Source organism: Pipistrellus hanaki (genome assembly GCF_964339955.1).
Source record: "Pipistrellus hanaki genome assembly, chromosome: 8".
NCBI classification, from domain to species: Eukaryota; Metazoa; Chordata; class Mammalia; order Chiroptera; family Vespertilionidae; genus Pipistrellus; species Pipistrellus hanaki.
In genome coordinates, this window is record NC_140510.1 from 6,230,079 (window position 1) to 6,257,886 (window position 27,808).

Genomic DNA, 27,808 nt, shown 5'->3' on the forward strand with positions numbered 1-27,808 from the left:
CATTTAGCGAGTTGAGTGAACTTGTTAAAAACTGACCAGGATGATATCCTCATTGACAAATCTGCAAATCTGAGTGGCCCCACTCTGACCAAACAGGGCAGTGCTTCTGGGGCCAATCAAAGTGGCGGGGGAGGGGGGGGGGAGTCCTATTTACATGAGGTCAGACCAATCAGGGACTGGGGTGGCGACTTCTCTTTAAATAGGTCAAATCCCTGTAGTTCCAGAAGTGCACATTCCTGCTACAATGAGGGCTGTGTTTTACAGCCGAGTTGAAACATCAAAGCTGCATTGATGGAGTGACGAGGAGCAGAGATGTCTAATGGGATAGGAGCTGCACGGTAGGGCCTACTGCCGAAGGCCTGGCACAGTGTGCTGCTCCATAGCCATGCCATGTGTGTGATCCGTGAGCTGTAACTCTCTGAGCTGTCTCACCACCATGCTGTGCTGCTGCCATGCTTGTTGAGCTGTGTGCCTGAGTGAAGTTTCTTCCTCACCGAATGCCATGCTGAAGAGTCCTGTTGCTATTGCATGGTGCCAGTGACCATGACTGACAGTGCTCAGCACGTGACAAGCCTCACTGTTCTAACGCCTCCAGGTGTGTCAGCTACACCTTGCAACTGTTCTATGCAGATGCCATTGCCATCGCTGTGTCATAGGCAAAAGTGCCATGGCACGGAGAGAACACCGATGGGTGCTAGAATAACTCTAGGTAGATACAAGGTAATAAAATCTGGGGATTATGTCTTTTCTAGTGAGCAAACCTAAGTTAACCTGTAACTTCACAATTTCTAATGTATAATCAAGCAGTGAGAAGCATAACCAAAGGACAAATACATTCTCATGGAGACTTCACTAATCACTGAGTGAACTTGTTAAAAATTGCCCCGGGATGACGTTGAAAATTCACACTGTACTCTTTTGATTTCCAAGTTTTAGATAGTTTTCTTTTAATGGACTCCATTCATTCACTTATCACAGCAGTTTATAAATTCCTGCTTTTATCTGTCATGTCATCCAGCCTCTGCACACGTTTTAAGCAATGTCTTGGCATTCTGCCCAAGATGAATTCAAATTGTCAACCCCCTGGCCTCCACGAAGCTAAGTCCTCTTGATGTAGTGGAGTGTGCTGCCTGGCATCCCTGCAGCTCCTCGCTGCTGAACGCTTTCACAGAGATGAACGTCCTGCACCTTTTAAAATTAGCTGCTGAATCCCCTGGCATCTCAGACAGGTTTCCCCCGCCTTCTGGAAGTAGAGTGTTGCTATGAAATCTTTCACAGGCAAAAATGGCGTAAAGAAACAATTACCATTAATGAATGTTGTGAAACATAATCCTCCTTGAATTGATTTCCATTGGCATAAACAGGTACTAATGTAGCTCTTTTGTAAAATCAAAGTGGTGTAATGCAAACTTTCAAAAGCCAGCAGACCTTTGACCTGCGTTGAAAGTGTGTGCTCAGAGCTCAAGCACTTCCATCCTCTGACCTATTCCAGGGAAGAAATGTGCACAGCTGGTAAATGTGTCCCTTCAGAGGGAGGGATCAATCACAAGTTGAAAAGAAGAACACATTCAAAGTCTGAATGAGGCAAGTCTAATGAGCTCTGTCAGTGCAAACTCACCTTTCTGGGAGGAGGTGCGCCTGGCGCCGCCCCTGAGCTGAGGCAGGGCTCCCAGAGTCTGGGCCACCCCACCGAGGAGGATGCTGGAGGGCAGAGCCAGGGTCGTAGGCACCACACTGCTGTCTCATCCACGGGAGGGATTTGCCCGTGGAATCTGTGTTCTCTCACTCCCATGCCCCTCCGCCCCCCTCTCATCCACACACAAAGCAATGAAAACTCATTATTTTCTTTTTTTTTTGGGGGGGGGATACAAAACAGATTAAACTGGATGGCAGATCACCATTCACATAGCTTCCAGGTCCAGCTGTACAGTTGTGGCTTAGCAGCGATCTGACTTTGTCAAATGTGATTTGTTTTGTGGCAAGAAAGCTTTTGATCTGGGCCTTAGAGCCAGCTGGCTGCAAGAAGCACTTTCTGTCAGCAGGAAGCCAGGGCGAGACACGCTGGAAGGGAGAGGAAGGCTGTAAGTTACTTTGTGTGATTAAAAGCAAATAGGAACAGTCATCTCTGGCCCCATGGGAGGGGAGGTTCGTACTTCTCTTTCCCAGCCCCCTCAAATGTAGTTTTGCAAACACTTATGTTTACCTTTTCTTCATTGAAATGCTAATTTGTCTTCCACACTCAATGTATTTTTGAGATGCTGCCTGTGTAAACTGAGATTATGTGTTTCCAGCATGACAATGGGGTTGCCATGGAGAATTTGATTTTTTAAGTCAAGGCATTTGCAGCTTCCTGTGCTCATGGGCTAATGAAGAGACTTAGAACTGAGGCCTCCCTTTGGCAAGGATCCATGCACACCTTGGCCTCCCTTGGGCAGCACTGGTTGCAAACAGCCAAGGACACCTGAAGGTCTTTGCAAGTTACTTTCAGCTGCCATTATCCATCCCTCCATGAAGAGTGGCTTGGGAGGCGTGGGAATCAGGGTTCGCACAATTAGCATGATATTAGATGTCTAGGGGCTTGCTCCAGATAGCTAGGTGACAATCCGGGGATCCCACTTCACAGGCAGCACTCCAGCGCCTGCTTGCAAAAATAGCGCACGTCTCCCATCTGGATGGATTGCGCCAGACGTGGCATGGGCATGGACGGGCTCTAATCTGCTTAAAATGAAGCGAGGTGTCCAGAGGGCCCTCCTGCTCTCCAGAACCTGGTCTTTATGCCGGCCTGCTGAGCTGCCCCGGAAGGCAGGCGCCAGCCCTGGCTTTCCTGCATTGCCTTGTGCATAAGTTCCCTTCCCTTCTCCTAGGAGCACGGACCCTGCCTGGGAACAGGGTGTTACCTGGGAGCTTGTTGGGAATGCAGAGCTTGCCTCTGCCCCAAATCTGCTGGATCAGGAGCTGAGCTTTAACAACCCCTGCCTTTGCTGGTTCAAATTCCAGGTGCATAGTTCTAGAGCATCCAGAGCCCTGCCCAGCCAATGAGCACCAACATAACGTTTTTACTTGAGCTTGGGGCGGGGGGGGGGGGGGGGGGGGTGAGGAAGGGTGTGGTGGGGGGAGATGGAAGTGTTAATCTAAAAATAAAAGGTCTTTCAAACTGAGAGGCGACACGCATTTCTTTGTGATCAAAAATAGCTATTTATGAAGCACCGGTTCAGGCAGCAATTCAAATAGCACTCGTGTTAGGAGACAAGGCAAAGGGTCTCTATGGGAAAGAAGAAACCGGCCTGCCTATTGGAGCAGAGGAGATAAAGCAGTGATGCTAATTCTAAACAACGTTTTTAATTTCCAGCCCTGTAGTCCTAAGCCTGCTTCCTCATTATCTTTGGGAGTAGGTACTCGGGGGACAATGTTACCTTATTTGCAGTCCATAGGTTACTGTGGCCTGTTTTGACATCCCAAAGGTTCTAGACATGAGGTGTGCAAGGCAGTTTCTCTGGCATGGCAACTGCGGCTCCATTTTAAAGAGGCTGCCTTTATATTATCGTTTACAGGAGGAAAGCAAACATGGCTAAGGGGTTATAAATAAGGAACTGCTGGAAACTGGGAAGGTTAGCTCCATTTTACCAGGCTAGTACTCTAAGGTAGTTGGTGTTTTCCACACTCGTAAAGATGAGGAAGTAGACTCAGAGAGGCCAAGTCACGGAGCTAAGGATACTCAGCTAATTATCAGTAAGATGTGGCTGTGATTTTAATTCCTTCTTCTCCATATGAACAAATATCTGCATTCACATTGACCGGGGATCTTAAGCTGAGTAAAAATGTTGTTGACATAACAATCACCGCTTCCAGATAATGCTGGTGTTTCTGCTAGCACTGTCAGTGTTTTAACAACAAAGCTTAGCCCTAACTGGTGTGGCTCAATGGATAGAGTGCCGGCTTGCAGACTGAAAGTTCCCAGGATTAATTCCTGTCAAGGGCATGTATCTTGGTTTCAGGCACATCTCCAGTAGGAGGTGTGCAGGAGGCAGCTGATCAGTGTCTCTCTCTTGTCAGTGTTTTTAACTCTCTATCCCTTCCTTTTTGAAAAAAATAAAATAAAATATATTAAAAACAACAACAAAGCTTGGATGTTCAGGCACCAAGGGAGAAAGACAGATATGGGCACTTCCCTCCTCAGTGTCCCTAAAACCATACTGTGGCCTGATATGCTTATGGACAACATTGTTCTTTACCTGGATATTTAAAGAAGGACGGGGTCTCTTCTCTTACTAAGACACTATGGAGCAGAGAGAGATACACATGAGATATGTGTGAAAGAGATGCAGAATAGAAATATGAGATTGAACATGAGCCTTGATTCCTGCCTCAAAAGAAGACAAATCCAATGTGATAACCCTTTCTATTCAGCCAGAGTAAGTGCAAAGCAGAATGATGTTAAGAGAGGGAAGGGGAAACACACAGATCCTTTTGCCCACTGTAACATAATGCTTGAAAATTCTAAACATCAACATTCGGCATAACAAAAGTTGTAGATAGGTCTGTGCAATTCATTCCTTACTATTTTTTTTTTTTCCTGATAGCTAATCACTTCTTTTGACAAGCCATACTGACATTTTTTCCCTAATGGGCTCTTTTTAAAATGTTTGCTCGGTGAATCACCATTGATACTGTAATACTTTGCAGAGGCAAGGTCTTATTCTCTAGTCCACTGTATCTAACTGAAATCATTATAACCCAAAGATGTAGTGATGGCATTAAAGCAGGATAATTAATGGCATATATGTGTCTACTGATTGGCTCCTGTATCTTCAGTGGTGTGGTACCAGGAGCAAACAGGCTGCAGTTGAATCACATGGTGAGAGTGGTTCTCTTGCTTTGTCTCACCTGTAGTTGTTTGAGAGGATCTACTCAATCGAGTCATTCAATCCATGCACAAAGCGGTGTTCACTGAAGACATTGTGAAATGTCATTATAAAGATGAGGTGAGGATTATTGCATCCATCATAGTGACAATGATGACATAAAACAAACCCCAAGGAACCACAAACAGGTGTTGATATAAACAAGGAGCTCATCTTTCTCCAGGAATCCAGCTTGAAGGCTCATCCCATGGCGGTTCCTTCCTGGGGGGCCCCTTCTCAGTGTCTCAAACTATGATGACCATACTTACATTCTATATCATCTGGTGCTTATGTCTTGAATTTATTTTTCTAATCAATAGATATGATTGATAAAAAACAAAACAAAAACCAGACTTTATTCACAAACCCTTATCATTTGTTTTGCTAAGGACTTGTTTTCAAAGAATCTTTTCCACAAAAATGCCGGAGCAATACGATATTGCCCTTGGAATAGCTTTAATAGCATAAACATACATTTAAGAAACAAAAACTCACTGGCTTTAAAAAGAATCATTAGCTTGGAAAAAAAATTAAATTTTTGAGGCTAGGCATACAGAGATTAAGAGATGTACATATTTCTATTTATATAATAATTAATTAATTAATTGCGCTAACTACTTGGTGACATTTTTTCTCTTTTGGTCTCATATTTTCCATTCTTATAAAAAAGGTTATAAATAACCATTTGAATGAGAGCTGGAGCATTAAGCCATTCTCAATGTAGACTTCATACTGGAGCTAACACGCTGCCCAACTGTGCTTCTGCCAAACGCAGTGTTCCGGGAAAGAAAGCCATGGTCGTGGCCTCCTAGGCCTTCTCTTCAAGCATCCAAAGGCGACTCCTCAGAACTGCCCAAGGATGATCATTACCTAGGATATCCTTAGAAAATGTGTATTGGCTGGGATTATCCCAACAACCTAAGTCAAAAACATATCCCAGGAACCCCTGTTTCTCCAGCCTCCCCAAGTAACTGTGATGCCCCAAAGTTGAAGAACTGCTGCCTAGAGCAATGGCACTTTCCCAGGACTCAGGGCCCAGGACTAGGACCTACAGCGTCCAGTTCCTCCAGTCCCACAGCAGCAGCAGGTCCTCAGGTCACTTCGCCGTAGCTTGGCCATGTGCCCACCACTGAACCCATCACAGTGAAAGGGAGGAAGGGTTACCTTACTGGCTGATCACCAACACAGCCTTCTGCAATTCCTTCTTGATCTGTATGTCCTGCCTTCTCTCTGTCAGGTTGCACATCTTCCAGTCAAAAGAGTAACTTCCTGATGGGGGGTTGGACTGATGCCAGAGTTTTTCTTGTTGGATAAAAATATATGATGAAGCTTTTGGAGTGACACAAACACACTACGCTTTAAGCATTCTATGCCCATAGGCAAAACATTTATGTTATCTTATTTGATACTTGATAAAGTAGACACTAAATATATAATTTTTATAGAAGTAGATAAATGACTTTAACAGTCACAGAGGAGAAGGCAACACTAGACTTAGACCAGGCACCAGCTTGCCAACCAAATTGCCCCGTCTTTTATTTTTTCCTACATGATTAAAAATAGGAAGAGTGTCTTATCTTGCTGCTGAATTTTTTACACCGCTTTATTCATGGATGGAATTCAATAATTACATATCCATTAAATCAGGAATAGATCATCCATTAAAATTCCCTCGGGCCCAAGCAGCAGATGGGTGGCATTAGACTATACTGATTTGTCGAGTTAGAATGGAGCCTGGCCTCCCCACTGTACAGGGAGGTTCTAGAGCAGTGCCAGAAGCAGCAGGCCCTGCGGGCTGCAGATGTTATGCAGCTGTGCACGCTGATGGGGAAGCCGCCAGTTATACATGCTGTTGAAATATGGCTACAACTACTAAGAAACTGAATTTTCAATTTAAGTTAAATTAATTTTAAATTAAATAGGCACATGAGCCCTACTGTATTGAACAACGTAGTTCTAGAGACCTTCCTAGCATTATGCATGTGACTCTCATCTGTTTATAAAAATGCCTTGGTGCTTTTATGCACATATGAATTAGTCCTTGGTCTCTAAGGGGAATGAATTTGAGATGTCATCCTTGGGATGGGACTCTCAATTTTTCTATACCAATGCACTCCTAATATCCTCCCTAGCTTCTTGCAACTTCTGCACCATGAAATGTGCAGCCAGATAATCTTGTCTGATCCATGAGAACCGTAGCAACCCCACTCTTTACAGGGAAGACTCTTGTTGCAGGCCGTCCCAGCAAAACTGTCCGAGTAACATGCACCAGACCCTCAGAGCGATGGCCCAGCTCCCTTCCATAAGCAAGGAGAATCTGCACACGGTCTCAGAGGCTGTTGGTGCTCATACCACTCAGACCTCACTTTAGTACAAGACATCTTAGAAGCTGAGTTGAGATAGGACTTCTGTGCAAAGTATTTGTGGGGCCTATGGAGACACAGAGGAAAGGAAGGGGGAAAGCCCCCAAGAAATGTGGTCTCAGCTAAAGTCCACCATCCTTCAGATCCCAAAAGATTTTGGACACAAGATGCAGCGTAAATACCAGTCATACCTTGAGACCATGGCTGGGCAGCTCCCTCCTTGTTCTGGAGGGCAGCTTCCCAGGCAGGAAGACTTCTGTTTGGACAGGAGCAAAGCTCTGGAGGAGGGGCAGGCTGTGCCACACCACAGCCAGGAGATAATGCCACCCTCTACTGTGGACCTGAGTGGAGCCCTGGGAACATCCCAACACACCTACTATGCTTCCACCCCAACAGTGCAGTCTTCCATTGCCTGTCTAAGGGCTTTCTCTTCGTGTGTGAGTGCTGCTCTGCACCCAGCAGTCTTCAAGCCATGCCTGGCAGAGTTGTTGTATGAAAACCCCAATTTTCTCCTGCTCTGGCATAGCCCTAAAGCCCACCCTACACCGTAGGACTATTCCCTCCTTGGAATGGCTGGCTAGCTGATGCACCCTAGATTGGCTCTTTTTCCTGTCCATCACCTGACTTTATGGAGTCAATTCCTAAGTGAACTACTTATCCTCAAATGGGAATCCAAAAGAAGTCTCAGCCATGAGTCAAACTCAAACTTTTCCCTTCCTCACAGGAACCTCCTCTCATAAGCTCCTTTGTCATCTCCTGCTAACTGGACTCAAGTGTGGCAATTCCAAATTTTCCTATTGATTTTTATCTATTTTGAAACTCACAGGGCCTTTGGTCAAGTTCCCACTTTCTTTTTGCTCAGGAGATTCCTGAGTCCCTGAATAAGTGTGCAGATGGAAGTGAAGGAGCCCTGCCAGGAGCAGCCTGCAATGCCCGGGCCTTATGCACCTGCCCAGTAGCAGCAGGAGGATGCTCAAGGTGCCAGTCAGCAACTTCTCAGACTCCTCAGTCCTTGCACTGCCACAGGGCCTCTTACTGATGATGATAAGAATGCCCTGAGCAGAAGTACAAGAAGCCCCCTGAGCCCTACAAGCCTGTGATGGTTATCACTGTTACCCACACTGTACACATTAAATATGGATGAGGAGCCTCTCAAACATCACAAGGTAGTTTGTGCCTGAGACATCTCAAACCTTTGCCTCCAGAGGCACCACTCCTTAATAATTAAAGAAGCAGCTTGTTATTCAGCCTATCATCCCAATCACGTGTGAGAATGTCTTGTAGCTGTTGAGACTTGTGTAATGGGGGAGGGGGGGGGCAGGCCTCAGAAACCTGTCCCCCTGAGTGTTTATTTTAGGGTTTACAAAGTGGCCAGGCGGTGTGCTTCAAACAGGTTAGATGAGAAAGTGTTATCTGTGGTCTTTGTTCCCAGCTTCCTTTGGTCTTGTACTAAATGGACTCTGGTTTTGAATGATGGTTGTAAAATATCGCTTAGCAGAGACTTGCATATAATCCATTTTGTGCCCATATCCAGTGTGTGACATCAATCAATTATCATTTCCCTTTCTGAATTAGAAGTGGAAATAAGTGTAGAAAAGGAATTTCGACATTTTTGACCAGATATTTTGTTTCGTGCTTAGAGCTTGCCTTAGCATGTGAAGTTGGAATAAGTGTTGTGGTAAAGAGGGCTGAGCCGAGACTGAGCTGGGCCTCTTGTTGTTAAGCCTTTCTTAGAATTTTCCATCTGAGTAATTTTCTGCTTATTCAAGACACTGGATTCTGTTTAAACTCCAGGGACAAGGGCTTAGAAGAACTGGGTTGGAGAGCAGTCTCTCTCTTACCATATCATCAGGATGTGCTAGTTGATCCTTCATGGCTGTTGGGTTCACTGGTAAATTAAAATTAAAAGTACTATTGCTGATTGCTATGAAAACCAAATGAGATGTAACAAAAGTTTTCAATGTGAATTGTGATTCTAGTCAGAACTGCTAAGGGGGTGGGGGGGAGGAGTACAGGACAGTGTCCGTCCTTGCTGTTCAGAGGCTGTATAGGTGAGTGGTTAGGCGTTCCTGGGTACTGGTTCTCTGTATTTGAACCCCCTATTCTACCACTTACTACTTAGTGATCTTAGAAAAAGCTACTCAATCATTTTGGCCTCAGTTTCCACCTGTGAAATGGTTGGTAATAATACCTACCATGCAGAGCTGCCGTGGTGATGAATGAGCTGTGCTGGCCACATGCTCAGGGCAGTGCTGGGCATGGAGAAAAGACCATTAGCTAATGGAGTGAGGGAATAGACTCTCCAAGGCTCTAGGGGGAGATGGTGAAAAGGAGCCAAGGGCTCCCTGAGTGTGAGAAGAACCTTTTTCTGAATTCACAAATTTCATACCTGCTTGGCAATCGTGAGTCTGACATTAGGAATCCATCCATGTTGGGGTTGAAGTTCGGAATCAAACTAAAACAGATTGTCCATCTCAGATTCAGAAATGATTTTGTAAGCCATTTGTAAGCTTCCAGCCACAGGAGGAAAAGACTGGACACCAGAAATCAGACCATACAAGAAATGGAAACTGTCCTGAGGCACCCAATCACACACCTGTATTCCATCTGCATTCCCAGCCCAGCTCAGCCCCCTCACCTTCCTGCCAGTCATCTCTTGGCGTAGTGCTGTGCAGCCCATCTCTTTGGATTCCCCATCCCTCAACACCTACCCTTAAATGGTCATGTTTTCTTCATCCACTGACTGAGATGCCTATTTAACCTGCCTACACACACCATCATGTTCCCTTTCATTTTAGTACAGGGATATCCCTGTACTTTCTTCCCTCCCCCCACCTTGACCCCTAGAGGGTACAACATGGCCTTCTGCACTCCCAAGTGGTGGCAGGAGTGCCAGATCTTCAGGCCTCCTGATTCCTACTATCAAGTCAGTCCCTTCATTTAGGAAGAGGGCAGTAGGGACCTAAACTCTTAGCTCCCCATGTGGCCACCACTTTCAGGCACGGGTCAGCTACTTAAAGCCACTAGGACCACTGCTGCCACTAGAAGACTCCCATGCCTGGATAAACTGGCTTGGAATGGGCAAGATTATACTAGGCAGCCTCAGGATGCAAGCAAACATCCAAGCAACTGAGGCACACTTCAAAAAAGCACACAGTCATCCAAACCCCAGCCCCAAACACCCTGTAGGATTTTATTGTGGGCACTGTGAGTCTCAGCCTTGCCAATTCCAGCATTCAGGGGCAGACAGCTCATTTGTAGGCTGGTCATGTCACACAAGGCACTGGGAATCCCAACACTGGGTCTGACCAGCAGTTTGCTAGGTGCCACAACATTTTGCAGGGAGGGTTCAGGATCTGAAGAAGAGGCCATGCACAAACGAATGCACTAAACAAGCAATGGGAATGTAGAAGGCATGGGGAGCCATGTGGAAACTTCCCTCTAGCTGAGAAGCTCCTTGAAAACTCATTCCCATCTGCTTTTATTCACTTGAATACACATCTGCCCTTTAGGAATGCATACAGGCATATCAAAGGTAAAGTTTGGTAAATAGTAAAAGGATTATCAGTTTAGGGAATTGCCTTCAGCCATTGGCCAACAGCAGCCTTGCTGAATATCACATTAATATGCTAACCATGCTAACTGCTATTGATCTTAGCCTCAGGGATCTAAGGTATAAATAGCAGGGACACCCTTCTTTATCCCTAGCCACTGAGGTACTAGCCTCAGGGATCTAAGGTATAAATAGCAGGGACACCCTTCTTTATCCCTAGCCACTGAGGTACTCTGGGTCAGGAACTGAGCCTTTTCTAGGAAGGGAGACACCCCGTAGAACAAGCCTCAGTACACAGAAGATGGGCAGCGGCCAGGCTGGGATGCAGGCCCGGTTTCTCCCTCTCACTAGGTGACTTTCCCTCCAGAAATTGTTCTAATTATAGTAAGACCAAGGGCTATTCAATCTTGACCCTGCCCAAGGACTCACCTCTGGTGTGCCTTCTAAAAAATCTTAAGACTATCAATTTATGAGACAAAATTAGACCCACAATGCCTCATTTTCTGTTGCAATACAGCATGGTTGCAATATAAATTAGACAATCAGGAGATCTGGCCCCAGAATGGCACCCTTAATTATAATACCATTTCTTATTGGATTTATACTGCTGCTGCTTATGTAAATGGTCCAGGCTTTTCCCTATTGTCAGGCTTTCTTTGAGCAACACCATCACCTAGAGCTCTGCTCCTCCTATTGTATCCTTTATGCCACCACCTTCAGGCCCCTAAAACCACACACACACAAAAAAACCTGATTTTGCCTTCTCACCCTTTTTTCCAAAAGTAGCTGCTGCTTAGTCCTCTCTTTACTACAAAAGTACAAACATAACAGCCCTGCTCCTATCAGAATCAGAACCCATTATCACCCAAATCTTAAGAAAAGTTATAAATAGAAACCCTGTTGAAGAAGTTGTTTGAGTCAGTCAAAGGTCCATCAGTTGGGGATACATTCTATCCAGACAGCTCCAGACCATTAAAAAATATATTATTAAAAACTAGCCTTAGGGCACCAGACCTCCCACTGAGCTACTGGTAGAAATAACTTTCAGGGCAGAGAAAGAGCAAGGAAACCATCCCATAGAAACAGCTCTAAGCCACGTGTCATCTCAAGTGTTGTGTCACTTTTGTCCAAGTTTGTCCACTGAAATTGGGACTATCTCAGGGAATGGAGAGCCCTGGACCAAAACCCACCCACACAATGGCCAATGCTCCAGACAGCCCCACCAACAACATCATCTATGAAGGGACAGAGCTAAGGGAGAGCCTTGATGTGACAGGTGAGCCCACATTTTTTGTTAGACATGGGGACTGTGTGCTCTGCTCTGGTCACTCACCGAGACAACTTTCTCCCAAAACTGGATTGACCACTCACTAGGGAAACGGGGCTACCATTTCACAATCTCACTTTTAGTCATGCATTTCTAAGTCTCTGGGTTATATAATTAAAGGAAAGATTGTGTCAGTCATTTTTTATTGATTTCAGAGAGGAAGGGAAAATGAGAAAGAGATAGAAACATCAGTGATGAGTGAGAATCATTGATCAGCTGTCTCTTGCATTCCTCTTGCTGGGGATTGAGCCCACAACCCAGGCATATGCCCTTGACTGGAACTAAATATGGGACCCTTCAGTCCGCAAGCAAGCACTCTATCCACTGAGCCAAACTGACTAGGGCACACAAAGTGAATTTGAAGCTGTTGAAGTTGTGTTTAAATCATGTGTATAGTCTTCAAATATGTGTCTGTATGTTAAAAGCAATGAGTTTTCTGCCTTCAGGTGGCAACACTATGGTATAATGTTTTATTGGGCTACAGAAATTAAATACTTATATACATTAAATAGGATCCTATGGTCTAGACAACATATTTAATATTGAAATTAGTATACATTTAATTAACATTTTTAAAAGTTATGATCATAAAGCTATATATTTGTTTTACTTAGAGTTACAAAAGTTTTATAATATAATTTTTTGGTTAAATATTTTTGACAACCTTCCCAAAGTTTAAATTTCAGAAGACATTTTTTAATAGAGAAATGATTTTGAGTTATCCCAATGGGCCTTGAATTACCTCAAGGACTCATCTTTCTCCTAACTTTTAAAACTAATTAGGCCTATTTAATGTGCTTGGAAAATTACCTGGAAAGCTATGCCAAATAAGAATATACATATTTTTATTAAAATGAATATTCTAGAAATTTAAGTCTCCTCTAGGAAAGAACTTGTAACTATTCACAGCCAAGTATAAACAGGAAGTTCTCAGAATTAATAGATATCTTGTCAGTGACACCGGACAAGCTTAGAGTAATAGTTCCCTATGGGAGGCATCTGGCAATAGATACTTCCAATAAGTCATGTGCAACATTTAAAAATTTTGCATATTGTTATATATATATATATATATATATATATATATATATATATTGAATCTAAAATATAAACTTTATATTGTTATTTTATGTTGTTTCATAATAAGCATTATTTACTAAAAAATTGTCATCTTGAAATTTTATATCTTATAGAAAAGCAAGTTTCTTTGTCAATTGTTTTATGGCCAACTCTATAATTATATAATTTAAGTTTGTCATTTACAGACTATCATTGTTTTGCTCTGATTTATTTGCAAATGTGGTAGTTAACTCTTTGAAAAGATTCATAACAAGGACTCCAACTTACTCTAAATTATAGCTTTCTAAGCAGGTCATCTTTTTAAAGTAAGTTAAAATTTATAGACCTCTAAATAGTGACTGAAACATAAAATACTGGCAAAACTTAAAGACAAACAAAAGATTAGTTATATGGAAATCTTCCAAATACAAGAAAGCTTGCTTTTATTTCCCTGGTACAATTTGGTATATTATAGCTTCATAAGCAATATAGGGGTTTTTATATTTTTCTCCCTACCTGATCTCTCCAGAATTTGGCAATTTGTAATGAATAAATAATGGCAATGTGTTTCTTTGTGTGAATTCAATATAACCAATTTCCAATTGTGGTTTTATTAACCAAGACTTTGTCTGGGGTGTCATATATAAGAGAGACATGCCTGCCTGTGACTGTCACCAGAAACCTTAAGAAGAGTCCCTTGGAGAAAGCCCTGTACCTTGTGTGATCATGTGTTTTATGCTAGAATTTCCAGGTAAGGAATAAAGGCAACTTTCCTTAGAGATGGCAAGGAAGGAACTGCAAGACCTCACTGGGGACCTCAACTTTAAGAATTCATCCAAGTCTACAGAAATTGCACGAAAACCTGATGGAAGCTAGGTGGCTCAGCTTCTTTGACCCTAGCATAAAACTAGTCATGCAGTGTGGACCCTTGATTTTTTCATATCATTAATCAAAGGGTTTAGATTCCTTGACCTTTTTGTCCTAAAGATAATATCTAGGCCTTCAGCTCCAGGTCCAGAAAAAAAACAAAAGCAGACAAGTGATGCAGTGGCTGCCACAGGACCAGTTTTTACCTTCCAAGTCACTCATCAGGTGTCCTCAGCTCTGAGTATCACATAAAATCCACTTAGCATACCGCTCCCAACCTTTGGGAAAAATAAAAAATGAGCCAGACCCGGAAGAAGATTATAGCCAAATTAAGACAAGGAAGTAATCTGCATTGGGATTAGATACTGCTAATTGCCCTGCTCAGGATTAGAGCAGCTCCCCAAAGCAGATTGGTCTGAGTCTCTATGAAATAATACATGGGCGACAATTTCAGGCTGCTATAGGAACAGAGGTGTTTGTTAAAAATTAAGAATAACTACTAACAAAGAGAAAGAGGAAGGACATGTTAAGATTGTAGGGCAATGCAACCCTTAATGGACATTTGTAAGCTTCCCACCACAGAACAAAAGACCAGGAAAAACTCATTGGACACCAGGACTCAGACCAAGTCAGGAATGGAAACTGTCCTGAGGCACCTGGTTGCACACATGTATTTCCTCCATATTCCCAGCCCAGCTCAGCCTCAGGCCCCCCCAGTGACTGCGCATCAGGATGAAACTCCAGCTCCCGGGCTGCCATCACCGACCCAGGGCCCCATGGCTCGGTGCTGTGTGGCCCTTCCCTTTGGAATTCTCATCCTCTTTCCCCTTCCCTTAATAAAGCCAATTTTTCTCTGCCCAAACACACCACCATGTTAACCTTTTAAACTTCATATTGTTATTTATTTTTGTTTTTATTAATTAAAAACACCATGCATCTTTAATTAATTTAGACCATTTACAATAAATAACGAAATGCTTATCAGTCATCTATTAGAGCTGACACCTTAGATTAAGCTATCTCATCCTGCATTTCCCAAACCACCTGGCATGTCCTGAGCACGTTTCTGAACATGCAGGTTCTCAGGTTAGGCTCCTGAGCCATTTATGAAGGTCGGGTAAAGGAGTTTGCAGGTGTGGCCTTCACAAGCTCTCTAGGTGTTGCTGATGGTTGAGCCATTGGAAAACCTCTTATTTCATCTGCTGTCTGGAGTACAGCTGGGCTTGAAACCAGGTCTTCTTATTTTTAGTCCAACATTTCCTTTTACCATCTTTCCCCGAAAGTCTAATCATGTGGAATGTAGACTTGGAGGCTTGGGGTGTGTCAGCAATACACTAACTAGATCAAGCCTCCAAATCATTCAATCTCCCATGTTTGAAAATTGTTGAAAAACAATTTTTGAAAAAATGCTGCAAAAATCTAAGATGAAATTATTTTTCTTTCAACATTAAAGTGAGTCTTTAAATTTCAATTAAGTTCCTGTAAATTTAAACCACAGGGTTTATGGGAATTGTAGTTAATGACCACTGATAAGACAGCCAGGATCACAGTCAACACTGTCTTAGTTAACACCTTTAACTTACCAAACACAGGTGCCTGTGTGTTTGGTACACCCCAGTTTAGAGAGTAGTTCTAGCATGGGTATGGTGTGTCCTCAGAGCAACTGGGAACAATACCTTCAGGCTACTCTTATCCTTTTTTAAAACAAGTTAATTGTTCTGTAGAAGGAATAAAGTGTTTGCCATGGTAACTGTGGCTATCCTGGGCATCTTTCCCATAGCTGTGGTGCAGGGAGCCCCTTCCCCAGCAGGGGGCGGAGTCCTTGGCAGTTAACTTGGAGGACATTCCTACATTTCAGAGCAGAGGCCAAGGCTCCCGGGATTGGCCAATCCTTCATGTGCTGAGGAATGCTAACAGCAACAATTCCACCTGGTTAATCTTAGGGGGATTAATAAACAGGTTTTTACTGTGGGCAAAGGGAGATGTGTTTTTTTTCTTTAGACAAATTTGAAGAAATTTTTGTTTTAGCAACAATTCTCCCTTTATTTGTTTGTCTGTTTTGGTCAACCTTTTGTGATTTTATACTTTGAAGGTGGTGGGGTGAATTCCTTGTCATTTTTTTGTTGTTTCACTCTCAACGTAATTCTTAGCATACATGCCTACGAGAAGAGTAATTAGAATAAATGAAGGAAAACACTCCAAAGAATAACTAGGAAGCCTACCTCTGGATTTCTGGGGGTGAAAGAAAAATAGTTAAAGTTTGAGGAGTCTCAAAAAAGTCACAAGCCCTTTATCATACCACCAACTGTCAAACTGCTACGTATACTGTCTGTGCAGTAAACCATAAAGATTGGCTAAGGAGACCTCAGTTTGCAAAGGAGAGGCATGCTCATACTGGCAAACATACTACCTGCAGAAAGCAAAGAAGTCTTTTAGAAGGAGCACTTTTCACCGCTCAAAAGAATTCACCATACAGAGTTTTTGTCATGTTTTAATACTGTTGCTGTCATGTATTTTATACAACTTTACTTTTTTCGCCTAAGAAGAAAGACCTCTTGAAATGGAAAGATGAAGCGAAAATAATGAGGAGCTTCAGGGTAATTTTGGATTTCTTGCAAATGTGAAATCTTCTTAAATTTCCCTGCCAGTTTGGGAAGTTGGGATGTTGACTGGAGACCATGCACATGGAGGTTGTGGCAGAGCTAGGGGGGTCTGGCTCCTTCGATGCCTCTTCCCGTTGTCTCTCATCCTTATTAATTTTCTGGGCTTTCTTAGAAACAGTGCTGTTTCTTTTCCCTGTTGCATAGCAGTCTCAAACAGTTCTGCTTGAATCGGGAGTGCCAAGTGTTCTGCACTTGTGGGACCTCGGATTCCTCAGCCACGTGCTGGGCATTTGCTGCCACTGTGCAGGCACTGTCTTGTGGAGGGAGGCTGACCTGCAGCACACCCATTCTGAACTCACATAGCCTGTGAGTTCTCACTGCATCCCGGTGGAGGGCAGGTGTTCCGGTAACGAATGCTCTCCTCCGCGTGCCCAGGCTCTGCCGTCACCCAGCACGCTGCTGTCTTCGGTGCTCCCAGCCAAGGAGGAGAGGCCGAGGGGCCAGGCTGATGGCCTGCACGAGGCACACCTTTCTTCCTCTCACATCCTTTCTTCTCTTGTTTGAATCCTTACCCAGGGGTTTGTTTTTGTTGATTTTAGAGAGAGCCTGCCACAACTTCTTGTTACCAAGGAGAAGTCCAATTGGCTCATCCAAAGATAACAGGAAAATAGACTGTGGCATCACTAAAATGACTGTCAATGGCACAGGCTGAAATAAGATGGTATTTATTGCTATCCCCGCTAAATAAAATTCAGTTAACTCCCGGACCTGATGCCCTGAGGAAGGTGCTTAGAAGGGCTGCCCCTGCCCCTCCCGCCCCCCCTACACACACACCTCCACTCATGGCATGGGGCATCGTCCTGCTGCTCCAGCTCAGGGTTTGGAGGTTTTGTGAACTCCGGGGTCAGTACAAATGGATGCTACCTATTTATTCCCGTGTGGAATGAGACAGAAACCTTAGGCACAGGTCTCCCAACTAAGCAAGAGCTAACACGGATTTTCTGCAAACTTCCAGTGTGGCAAACACAGAAACTCAGCCCAACGGTGTGTGTCCCATGGTAGACTGCCCTTGTGTGTCCAGCACCCCGAGTCACACACAGGTCCAGAAGCGCAGCCCTCGCCGGGTCTCTGAGGTGTGTGCAGCTGCCCGCAGGGCTCTAGCTGATCTCTCCAATGAGTGTTTGTCCCGCCCTGTTTGCCCAGAAAGCAGCCATACCTCTCTCAGGCTGCAGCTCCACACGCGCTGTCCTTCAGCTTCCCTATCTCCTCAGCCAGCCTGCCTGCTGTGCTCCCACTGCACTGTGCTCTCCCCTTGCACACGTCCTCTCACATCCCTTCCTCATTTGCCTTTGCAGCCTCTCCCCAGCACCAGCTGCTTCTGGTGGGTGAATGAGCACAAACTCCCAAAGGCACAGTCAGCGATTTTCCCACAGGAAAACCCTGGTCTCCAAATAGGATGCATTTTGAGGGAAATGAGCAGAGGAAAGAGAAAGAGGGCTAAAAGGAAAACGAGAAGAAGAAAAGGAAGGGGGTATTAGTGAAGCAGAGGATGTAAGACATGCTAAAAGGTTGTAAAAATTCACTAGGAATGCAGGAGGTGGAAACTGTGATGACTGAGGACAGAGAGGGAAGCATGGAGGAAAGAGCACTGGTGGTTAATCTTTTTTTTGTTTTTTTAATATATTTTATTGATTTTCTACAGAGAAGAAGAGAGAAGGATAGAGAGTTAGAAACATCAATGAGAGAGAATCATCAATCAGCTGCTTCTTGCACATCCCCTACTGGGGATGTGTCAGCAACCAGGGTATATGCCCTTGACCAGAATCAAACCTGGGGCCTTTCAGTCCACAGGCTGATGCTTTATCCATTGAGCCAAACCAGTTTCAGCTTGGTTGTTAATCTTATTCCATAATGGCAGTCATGAGGCTGACAGTAGGGTGAAGAAATTGCCAGGGGATTAGCACAGAGCCACGATAAGTTTGGGGTAAAGATGTCCTCGTTGAACACTGTTTAATTTCTCTTTGCGAATCAAAGCCGTGAGATGTGAGATGTCACTCCTCTCTGTCTGATCCTCTTCCAGGAGCTGGCGGGTGGTCCCCGGAAGATTCCAATGCCCAGCAGTGGCTCCAGATGGACCTGGGGGGCAGAGTGGAGGTCACCGCAGTGGCCACGCAGGGGAGATACGGGAGCTCTGACTGGGTGACGAGCTACAGCCTCCTGTTCAGTGACACAGGACACAACTGGAAACAGTACCAGCAGGAAGACAGCATCTGGGTAGGAATCTTTTCTCTCCAGATAAATGAACCTGGGATGCGATCGTGGTCGCTAGTAATCTTGTCTGCCACTTTCCTGTGTCCACATTGTGGGAAGCTTAGGAGCTGTTTGTTGAGTGCTCATGCCGACATGGTTAGATCACATAGAGGCCTTCTCTAGCATGGCTCCCTGTCCCAGGAAATGGAGATGTCTATTGCAGAAACATTAGTGTGTTCTTGCTTTTCTGGGGTCGAGGGTAATTCACGGAGAGGGCCCCACTTCTTTCATTTATAAAAACAAACCATCACCAGAGTCTGATTGTCAGTGGGAATGTGACCCAGTTACTCAGTGACAAAGTTGGAGCAGAGCTGCTCATCCTCCAAATCTGGGCACGAGAACCTGCCTTCTGGGCTAGCATTGGAGCCACTGTGCCCAGCCTTTACCCATGGTTAGGAAGCATTGAGAGGCTGAAAACTACAAAACAAACTTACATTAAAAACTGCTCTTCTTCATAGACCGTCTTCAGCTTGGAAGTAAAGAACATCCCCGGGCTCTGGGCCTGGCAATGCTAGGCCCTGACCAGGAGGTGGGCAGGGGGCACAGGCAGAGGGAGCCTCAGAGAGGCCTCGGATGCTCACGCCCTGAACAGAACACTGTGTAGTTTATGTCCCCGCTGGTTTAGAACATCACCAAACGTGTATCTTTTTCTTAGTGCACATGCAGTGTGAAGATTTGGCAATTGATAGGCTACTCTCTCCTGTTTATATCTCCTCAGGGCTCTCCCCGCTGCCACCCCCTCCCTTTCCCTTCCAAGGCTGTGCTTTCCACGGGTGCTTTTCTGTGCTGTCCCCACTTCAATGGGGGGAAAAAAATCAACCTTTTGTTCTTTGTTACTAATTGATTGACCATCCACCACTATTTCTAAAGGAAGACAATGGTAAATTGAGGGTTAAGATTTGTGATAGACTGAATTCGGGAATATTATAATCATCTCTATTCTCAGTCACTAGTAATATTAGGTGTTAATACACACAGAGATGGTGGGTTTCTTCATTTTTAAACTAAACTTTTGGAAATCATTCTACGTTTTTCTAAATTTTGAAGCTCCCATACATTTTACAGGTTTTTGTTTTGTTTTGGGTTTGAAATAACTTCCATTTTAAGGAACGCTTTTAAGAATTGATGTTGGCTTTCGAGTGACAAGTAGATGTGGGACGTTTATTTCCTTCGGTGTCTTGAGTCAGACTGGCTGTTTTCACAGTGAAGTGCATTTTTTGAGACTTTTTGTTTAATTTTTTAAAACCAGGAGTGCCATATTATATAGAATCAAATGGTATCATTCAGCCAGTCCTCGGGATCAGATGTGGTGCCAGGACTAGCAGCTCCCGGACTCGGAGCTCCTGAGACCAGTGCCCTCCGTTGCCCGCTGGCTTACCTGTGCTTCCCAGGAACTCAGACACTTTGAGGATGGGGCCTGACGTAGGTCCTTGCTGCCTCCAGGCTTACTGTTGCCGGACACACAGTGGAACTGATGTTATTTAAAGTACTGCCTGCAAGCATGACTGGGGAATCTAGATTTGGAGGCAGAGGACATTTCAAAGGAGGCAAAGTCCCTTGCTTTCCCTTCAAAACAGCCTTCAGCCTTCACCTGGAGACAGGATGCTGGGTGGGTGGAGGAGGAAAGGCAGGGGGGATGTGGGCAGTATGGCAGTCACTCCCGCTCTGGCTCCCCGTCACTTACAATGCCCCAAAGCATGGCGAACCCATTGCCTCAGGGTCAGCCCTTCAGGTACACAGGGTGGGAGGAGAAAGGACTTGTGGCAGGTCCTCACAATTCCATCTGAGACAGTCCAATCCAGTGACATTGGGCACAAACACCAGGATGAGTTATGCTCAAATTTGGAAAAATGTATATCCACTTATAGCAACATTGAGGAAACTAACAGCTACTGAACACCAATTACAGGTCACATCTGTAAGCAAACATCTAAAATATATGTATGTATACTTATGTATTTTTCTATAAACAGCCACCTACCCAATATCATAGCACCAGAAACTGCTGCTGCCAGAACACAACAGTAGGATTTCTCCTAAATAGACTTGATTATGAAACCATACTTTCTATTTCTCCTTCACTATACATGGCTTTACAAATTTTTATCAAATCAAATAATTTTCTCATCTCAAATGTAAACTTTGTCAGCACCACTCTGTAAGAAAAAGCAGCTACAACATCATGTGGCCTCCTCTGGTTGTGAAAGGTGCTCTAACTCTTGGGAGCTGTTCAGGCATCAGGAACACTCTTCAGAGACTTCAGACACTTCAGACACTTCACAGGCACACAGATATGTGTAAGAGTGAACTGTAGCTAATATTCATTGATATTTCTGTCAAATTGTTGTTGAATTGGTTTTCTTGGGAGTTTTTGGCTTTTACTTTTTATTTCAAATTTAACATTAGAAGTAAGACTGCGTTTATCGGCAGTAAGCCTCATGAAAAAGATGAGAGTGATAGTCAAATAAAATATCTATACTAATAAAAGAGTAATATGCAGATTAGACTGGATAGATGAGAAATCTTCCCAACATCCTTCCTGACAAAGCCGGGGCCCAAATGGCACCACCCAGGGTCCCAGGGCCTGCTGCTGGCCAGTGGGAGGGAAGCATGGGTCCCTGTCCTTATGGCCAGCCAGAGGGAGGGAAACCCAGGTCCTGGTTGCCTGAGGCCAGGTGTGGGGCTGAGGCAGAGATGGTTAGGGGCAATCAGGCAGGCAGGCAGGCCAGTGATCCCAGATTGCAAGAGGGATGTTTGGCTGCTGGTTTAGGCCCAATCCCACAAGGATCTAGCCTAAACCAGCAGTCAGGCATCCCCTGAGGCATCTTGTATTTCAAGAGGGTACAGGCTGGGCTGAGGAACCCCTGCCCCCAAGCATGATTTTCATGCACTGGGCCTCTAATATATATATATTAGAGGCCCAGTGCATGAAACATATATCATATATATATATATATATGATATGCTAAGTGCCCGTCCAAGTAATGAGGTCACTTAGCAACACCCAGCCTCCCTTCCTTAGCAACTAGCCTCCTTTCAGTTTCCTCAGCCCAGGAATATGACTTGCTTTATAGCCAGATGCAAACATTTTACACTGTAATCAAATGTCTGTGAAGCTTTTTTCCATACTTTATCTTATTTGATCCTCACAGAAGTTCTGGAGTAGGTAGATAGGAAACATGGTGGAATTCTATTTTCTTTTCATTAGCTAGAAAATGGAGATTAAATAAGCTTAGAAACTTGACCCTACTGAAAAGTAGTAAGAAATGGTGGACCTTGAAAATGACTTCAGGTTTTCTCACTGAGCAGAATATAGTCAAACACTACTGCAGTAAAATATTTTACCGTTTGTTCTCCCTGCATGATCTATAATAATAATCTGCTTTGTGTTGATAGTTACTGCTATGTTGCTAACAATTACCTGAAAAATAAGTTGGGGTGCTTCACTGGGCTGAAAAAAGTTTAGGTAAATCAGAAATCAGGTCTAATTCAGTAAGTATATTTTATGCCAGTGTTTTTCAACCTTTTTTGGGCAAAGGCACACTTGTTTCATGAAAAAAATCACGAGGCACACCACCATTAGAAAATGTTAAAAAATTTAACTCTGTGCCTATATTGACTATATATAAAGTAATTCTCTTGAATAGGAATCAAATAAACACAAAAAAAGTATTTTATAATTACTTTATTATGAAATATTAAGTAAACAAAATAGTGAAAAATTATAAAATTCTTGTCTTGTCTGCACCTACAGCACACCAGGCAACATCTCGCGGCACACTAGTGTGCCGCGGAACAGCGGTTGAAAAACGCTGTTTTATGCAGTAGGTCCTCAGGTTACATTAGAGATCCATTCCTACAGTGCAATATAACATGATTTTTGCCTTACGTCAGAACCCACCTACATAAGCAACTATGTCACTCACATGGAGCACATACACAGCAGTAATGAAGTGAAACAGTAAAATAATAATAATAATAATGAAATAAAGAGCAATACCTGACCTTTACTTATGGTAAATAAATAATAAAAAAATAAAGCACATATATACATATATCAAAAGGATGGAATATATATATATATATATATATATATATATATATATATGGAAGATGGCAACATAACCACAAAATGATGTATGTTGAGTCCAATGTAACCCAAGGATTGCCTGTATATATAAAAGGCTAAGTTAACTCACCCATGTGCAATACATATAAAGCTCTTGCTGGCTCCCAATCGCATGTGTCATTGTTGATCATGAATTTGGTTGTCCTTCTATTATAGAGAAAGGGCAAATAGCAATATTAAAATATTTCTTCTAATTAACTTCCTTCAATGTGCACAAATTCATGCACCAGGCCACTAGTTCTTTTATAAAACTATGTTTAACTTTTCAGGAAAAAAATGTCAACAAGTAAAAATGTCAATGTCAAATATTGACTTAATTAGGGATGGTGTATCAAAGATGTGGAGAATCTTTTGAATGAGGCTCTTACAAGGTCTTTTAAAGATGCTCAGTTTTTAGAAAATAAGGCATTTGAATGCTCTCTGAGATTGATTTACCAAACAATACCACTACAGTGTGCACCAAGGATGGGTATCAATTTACCAGGACTTGAGAGATGTATTTGATCTTACAAAGTTCACTTTGGAACAAGAATCCTGAACATATATCTGTTAAATGTACAGTAGCATATATTCATGCCCTGAAAATCCAATTTGTGGTGTTTCTGCTCTGGCAGAAAGCAATGTTCATGAGTGAGGCCACCATGCAGCGCTTAGCGATGTGTCATGATTTATGAACAAGCCACAGCCCTCACTTTACTAAATGCTCAGGCGTGAAGGTGTCTCAGTGACAAACTTAGCAACAATTTTAGAATCTTAGCAGACCCAAAGTCTCTTCCTCATAGATTTTGTAAACACTACACATAGTAAGACTCTAACTCTGAGCAGCACCATTTAGCTGATGTATGGTAAAATGGATGGATTTGGAACAAAGGAATCTTTAATTCTCTAATTAAATCCACCCATACTTGGGGCCTCTGTCATTTTGAAATATATACCAGGAGAAAGAATCACTGTCTCTCTTGTATTCATGAATCATCTTATGTCCTGAGTCCTTGTGAATGTTGAAACCCTCCATCAATCCACCTTTGTTTTTATATACAACTTTGAAGTGTTCTAAAATGCGTTTTCCTATGTGCATTGGCACTTGCCTCTATTTTATGGTATTTTTCAGTCTAAATGTTCACAAACGTGTGCTTGTGTTTTAATATAGGGTGCCCTTGTGTGAAATCACCTTACCAACAATGCTCATGGTCTTATACAAGTCATCCAGGAACTGTTCCCCTTCTCATATTAGTCTCCCTCCCTTCTTTCAGGCAATAGTACAACTTCAGTGATCATTTTAGTTGTATTTTTCTTAAGCAACCCAGCTCCCCAGTCTTTCTTGGAAAATTACTAATGCCAAGTATTTTAAGAATATAAAGATAGAACTATGTTATTTTTATTGTTTCCAATATTCTCCTTGATGGCAAAGTGTACATCCATTTCAGCTACAACAGCATAGTCATGAACTCACAAGAATTTAATAACTTATGACCAGGCAAGAAGCAACTACAAGTTTTTCAACCCACAAGATAGGCTCTACCAGATGCTAAAGTGTATTTCTCTCATCTCAAAGTTAATGTTTAAAGTCACAGTCCCTGATTCAATCACCCTTTGCCATGTGTTTTGGATGTGTAAGGTGGCATGCATCTCAATTCTCTTAACTTCCTATAACCAGAAACTTCACCACAGGATCTCAGTGTGCAGAAGCCATGGCGGAGTCTTCCCTGAGTCCCCAATGCCACATTACACATGATCAACAGATCCTCATTGTCAACTGATTTTAGTTTTTTGGACTTCATTGAGCACATAGGATAAAACTTTTGTCTTCCCCGACCACTTCTATACATATGTAAACATGTTGAAACTTTCTGTAATTACCTAAAAATTGTAATTTTTACAATCCTCCTTCTGCATTTTTTAAAAATGAAGGTATGAGAATATAACAGCTGGAAGAAATCTGCAAAGATCCTGGATTTTTCAATTTCTCTTTTTCATAACTGTTTGGCTTTCTAAGTCAATTCTCATATAATAAATGATAAATGCATATCCATCTTTGTGGGATAACTTGTTTTCCTTTTCCTTTGCAAAGGTACTCTAGTGAACTCAGTTTGCTGGTTTTATTAATAGACAAGTATTTACTGTTCCTGAATTCCTCAATATTGACCATGAAGAATTGGTGGTCTGATTTATCTATATGTTCACTCATTTCTCCCATGCTTCATTTATTTAGGCATTCACAATCAGGCCATACATTATAGGATGGCACCATTCTAATCATTCCTGATGTCATAACATAGGCAGACTCACTCATGAGGGATGCTAGGGTCACACTATTATGGAACATTGTGGAGGAGAAAAAAATCTTTAAGAGTTGAGACCATTGATTAAAACAAGGTGTTTTACAAGGTTGGCACTTATAAAGAAAATGGGAGCAGTTTAGATTATAGTATCCAATGGGCTACAGGGAATCCAGATCATGTCTCTGGTGTGTATATCCCTGGATGCTCAATTATGTGGGTCAGCTACTCAAAACTGTGGCATAAATTCACTATGAGTAGGTACTTTAGTAAGATTACCAAAGAAATACTTTAATATCTTCTAAATAATCCTAATGATTCATTTATATGGTATGGAAGAAGAAAGAGGCTTAGAAAGGTCCAGGAACCTAGCCCAATTCACTCAAGTACTAGTGATACTGTGGATCTAGAAAACCTGATCACCTAAGTCACCTGATGAAACCTTAGCCAGCAGTGCTGGCCTGGGAATGCAGACCCAGTATTCTCATACAATGTGCTGTTGCAACCCAGACTGGGCCTCAGGACACATTTGCTGCAGGAGGAAAATAGCCTCCTGGGTTAAAACAACGTGGAAATCCAACCCAGCCTAGCCAACCTCACACATGCAGGGCCTCTCCTCACAAGTCTGATTTGAGGCCCTCACTAGCCATCACTCCCCTCTAAATATATTAATTCTTTTATATGTACTCACTAGGGGCCCGGTGCACAAAATTTGTGGATGGGGGTGTGTGTGTCCCTCAGCCCAACCTGTACCCTCTCCAATCTGGGACCCGTTGAGGGATGTTCAACTGCCCGTTTAGGCCTGATCCCAATGGACTGTCAGCCTGATCACCCCCTAACCATTCCCCTGTAGCCTGACTGACAACTAACTGCTCCCCTGCTGGCCCGATTACCCCCAACTTCCCTTCCCTGCATGCCTGATTGCCCCTAACTGCCTCCCCTGCAAGTGTGGTCCCCTCCAACTTCCCTCTCCTGCAGGCCTGGTCACCCCTAACTGCCCTCCCCTGCTGGTCTGGTCACTCCTAACTGTCCTTCTCTACAGGCCTGGTCTTCCCTAACTGTTCTCCCCTGCAGGCCTGGTCACCCCCAACTGTACTCCCCTGCAGGCCTGGTCACCCCCAACTGCCCTCCCCTGCAGGCTGGTCCCTCACAACTGCTCTTCCCTGCTGGCCTAATTGCCCACAGCTGCCCTCCCCTGCCAACCATCTTGTGGAGGCCAACTTGTGTCCACATGGGGGTGGTCATCTTTGACCACATGAGGGGGCCATCTTGTGTGTTGGAGTGATGGTCAATTTGCATGTTACCTCTTTATTAGATAGGATATTTAGTCATAGTTTTCTCTTCTAAAAGTGTTTCGTCTCCCTAAATACATCAGTCCTTCACCACAGACTCCTGCAGCCTGTGGGACATGGTGGCCTATGTTCCTGCTCTGGAGTCTTTTCTCCCGGGAAGCCTGGTGACGCCCTGCGCCCTCCTCATGTGGTCAGTGAGGGCATTCCATCGTGAGTTCCCCAATTTCATCCTCAAGTGACTCTCAGGATCTCTAGAGATGCCCTGCTGTTCCTGATTTATACACATTTGTTCTTCTGATTTGGCTTAGAACATCCTGAGTATTGATCGCTGTTTGATATAATTTTCTTAACCTCCCAATTTTAGTAAACAATTGAGTACCATCAACATATGTCTTTTAAACTCTCATTATATGTTAAACACTGTGCTGGATGTTGGGCAAAAAAAAAGGGTGCAAAACGTGATTACTCCTTCCTATGAATGTGTGTGACCCCTCCTGTGAATGTGTGTGATCCCTCCTGTGAATGTGTGTGTCCTCTCCTGTGTATCTGTGGGACCTGCCGGCCTGGTCCCTCCCTTATCCATGGCACTGCAGTGCAGCACAGGTGCATGCGTGGCACTGACAGCTATGCAGAGGCAGAGCTGTGGAGAAGGTATGCTAGGCGATGCATGATTGGGAAGGACTTGGATGAGTCAGAAGGACAGTGGTTGAGTTTGTTACTCTGGCTTCCCAGACACTATAAAGCGCTGCACGCCTAATAAAAACTCCACAAACACGGGAAGATGGAAGAGGACATAATGGAGACGGGGAATCTTCACACCAGGAGAAATGCTGTAAGCAAGATCTTAGAGCAAGATGTATCAGACACGTATGAGAGTTAATCAATGTAGGTACAGTATTTCCCTGTCTGCTATGCAAGATAAGCCTGGAGAATGCCGGTTAGAGATTGTGGACTGCACACACTCCGTATCTTCTTTAGTTACAGACCAAAGCAAGTAATTCATTATGTGCCAATCATTTTATTTTAATGCTTTTGTGTTAAATAACAAAGGTTACATACAGGAAATGCTGTCAAATATACTTTTCAAAATTTTGTTGATAGTGCTCTCCTTTGCTCTCTCTCTCT

The 27,808-nt window shown here is 43.5% G+C and overlaps 1 protein-coding gene across 1 annotated transcript in view; it reads left to right on the plus strand.

Annotated features, from left to right (window-relative positions):
• Positions 1 to 27,808, plus strand: part of CNTNAP5 (contactin associated protein family member 5) — a 777,193-nt gene that overhangs the window by 178,782 nt on the left and 570,603 nt on the right. Inside the window, exon 3 of the mRNA XM_084892213.1 lies at positions 18,754 to 18,947. Coding sequence (XP_084748339.1) covers positions 18,754 to 18,947 — 194 coding nt within the window. The remainder of the gene's footprint in view (positions 1 to 18,753; positions 18,948 to 27,808) is intronic.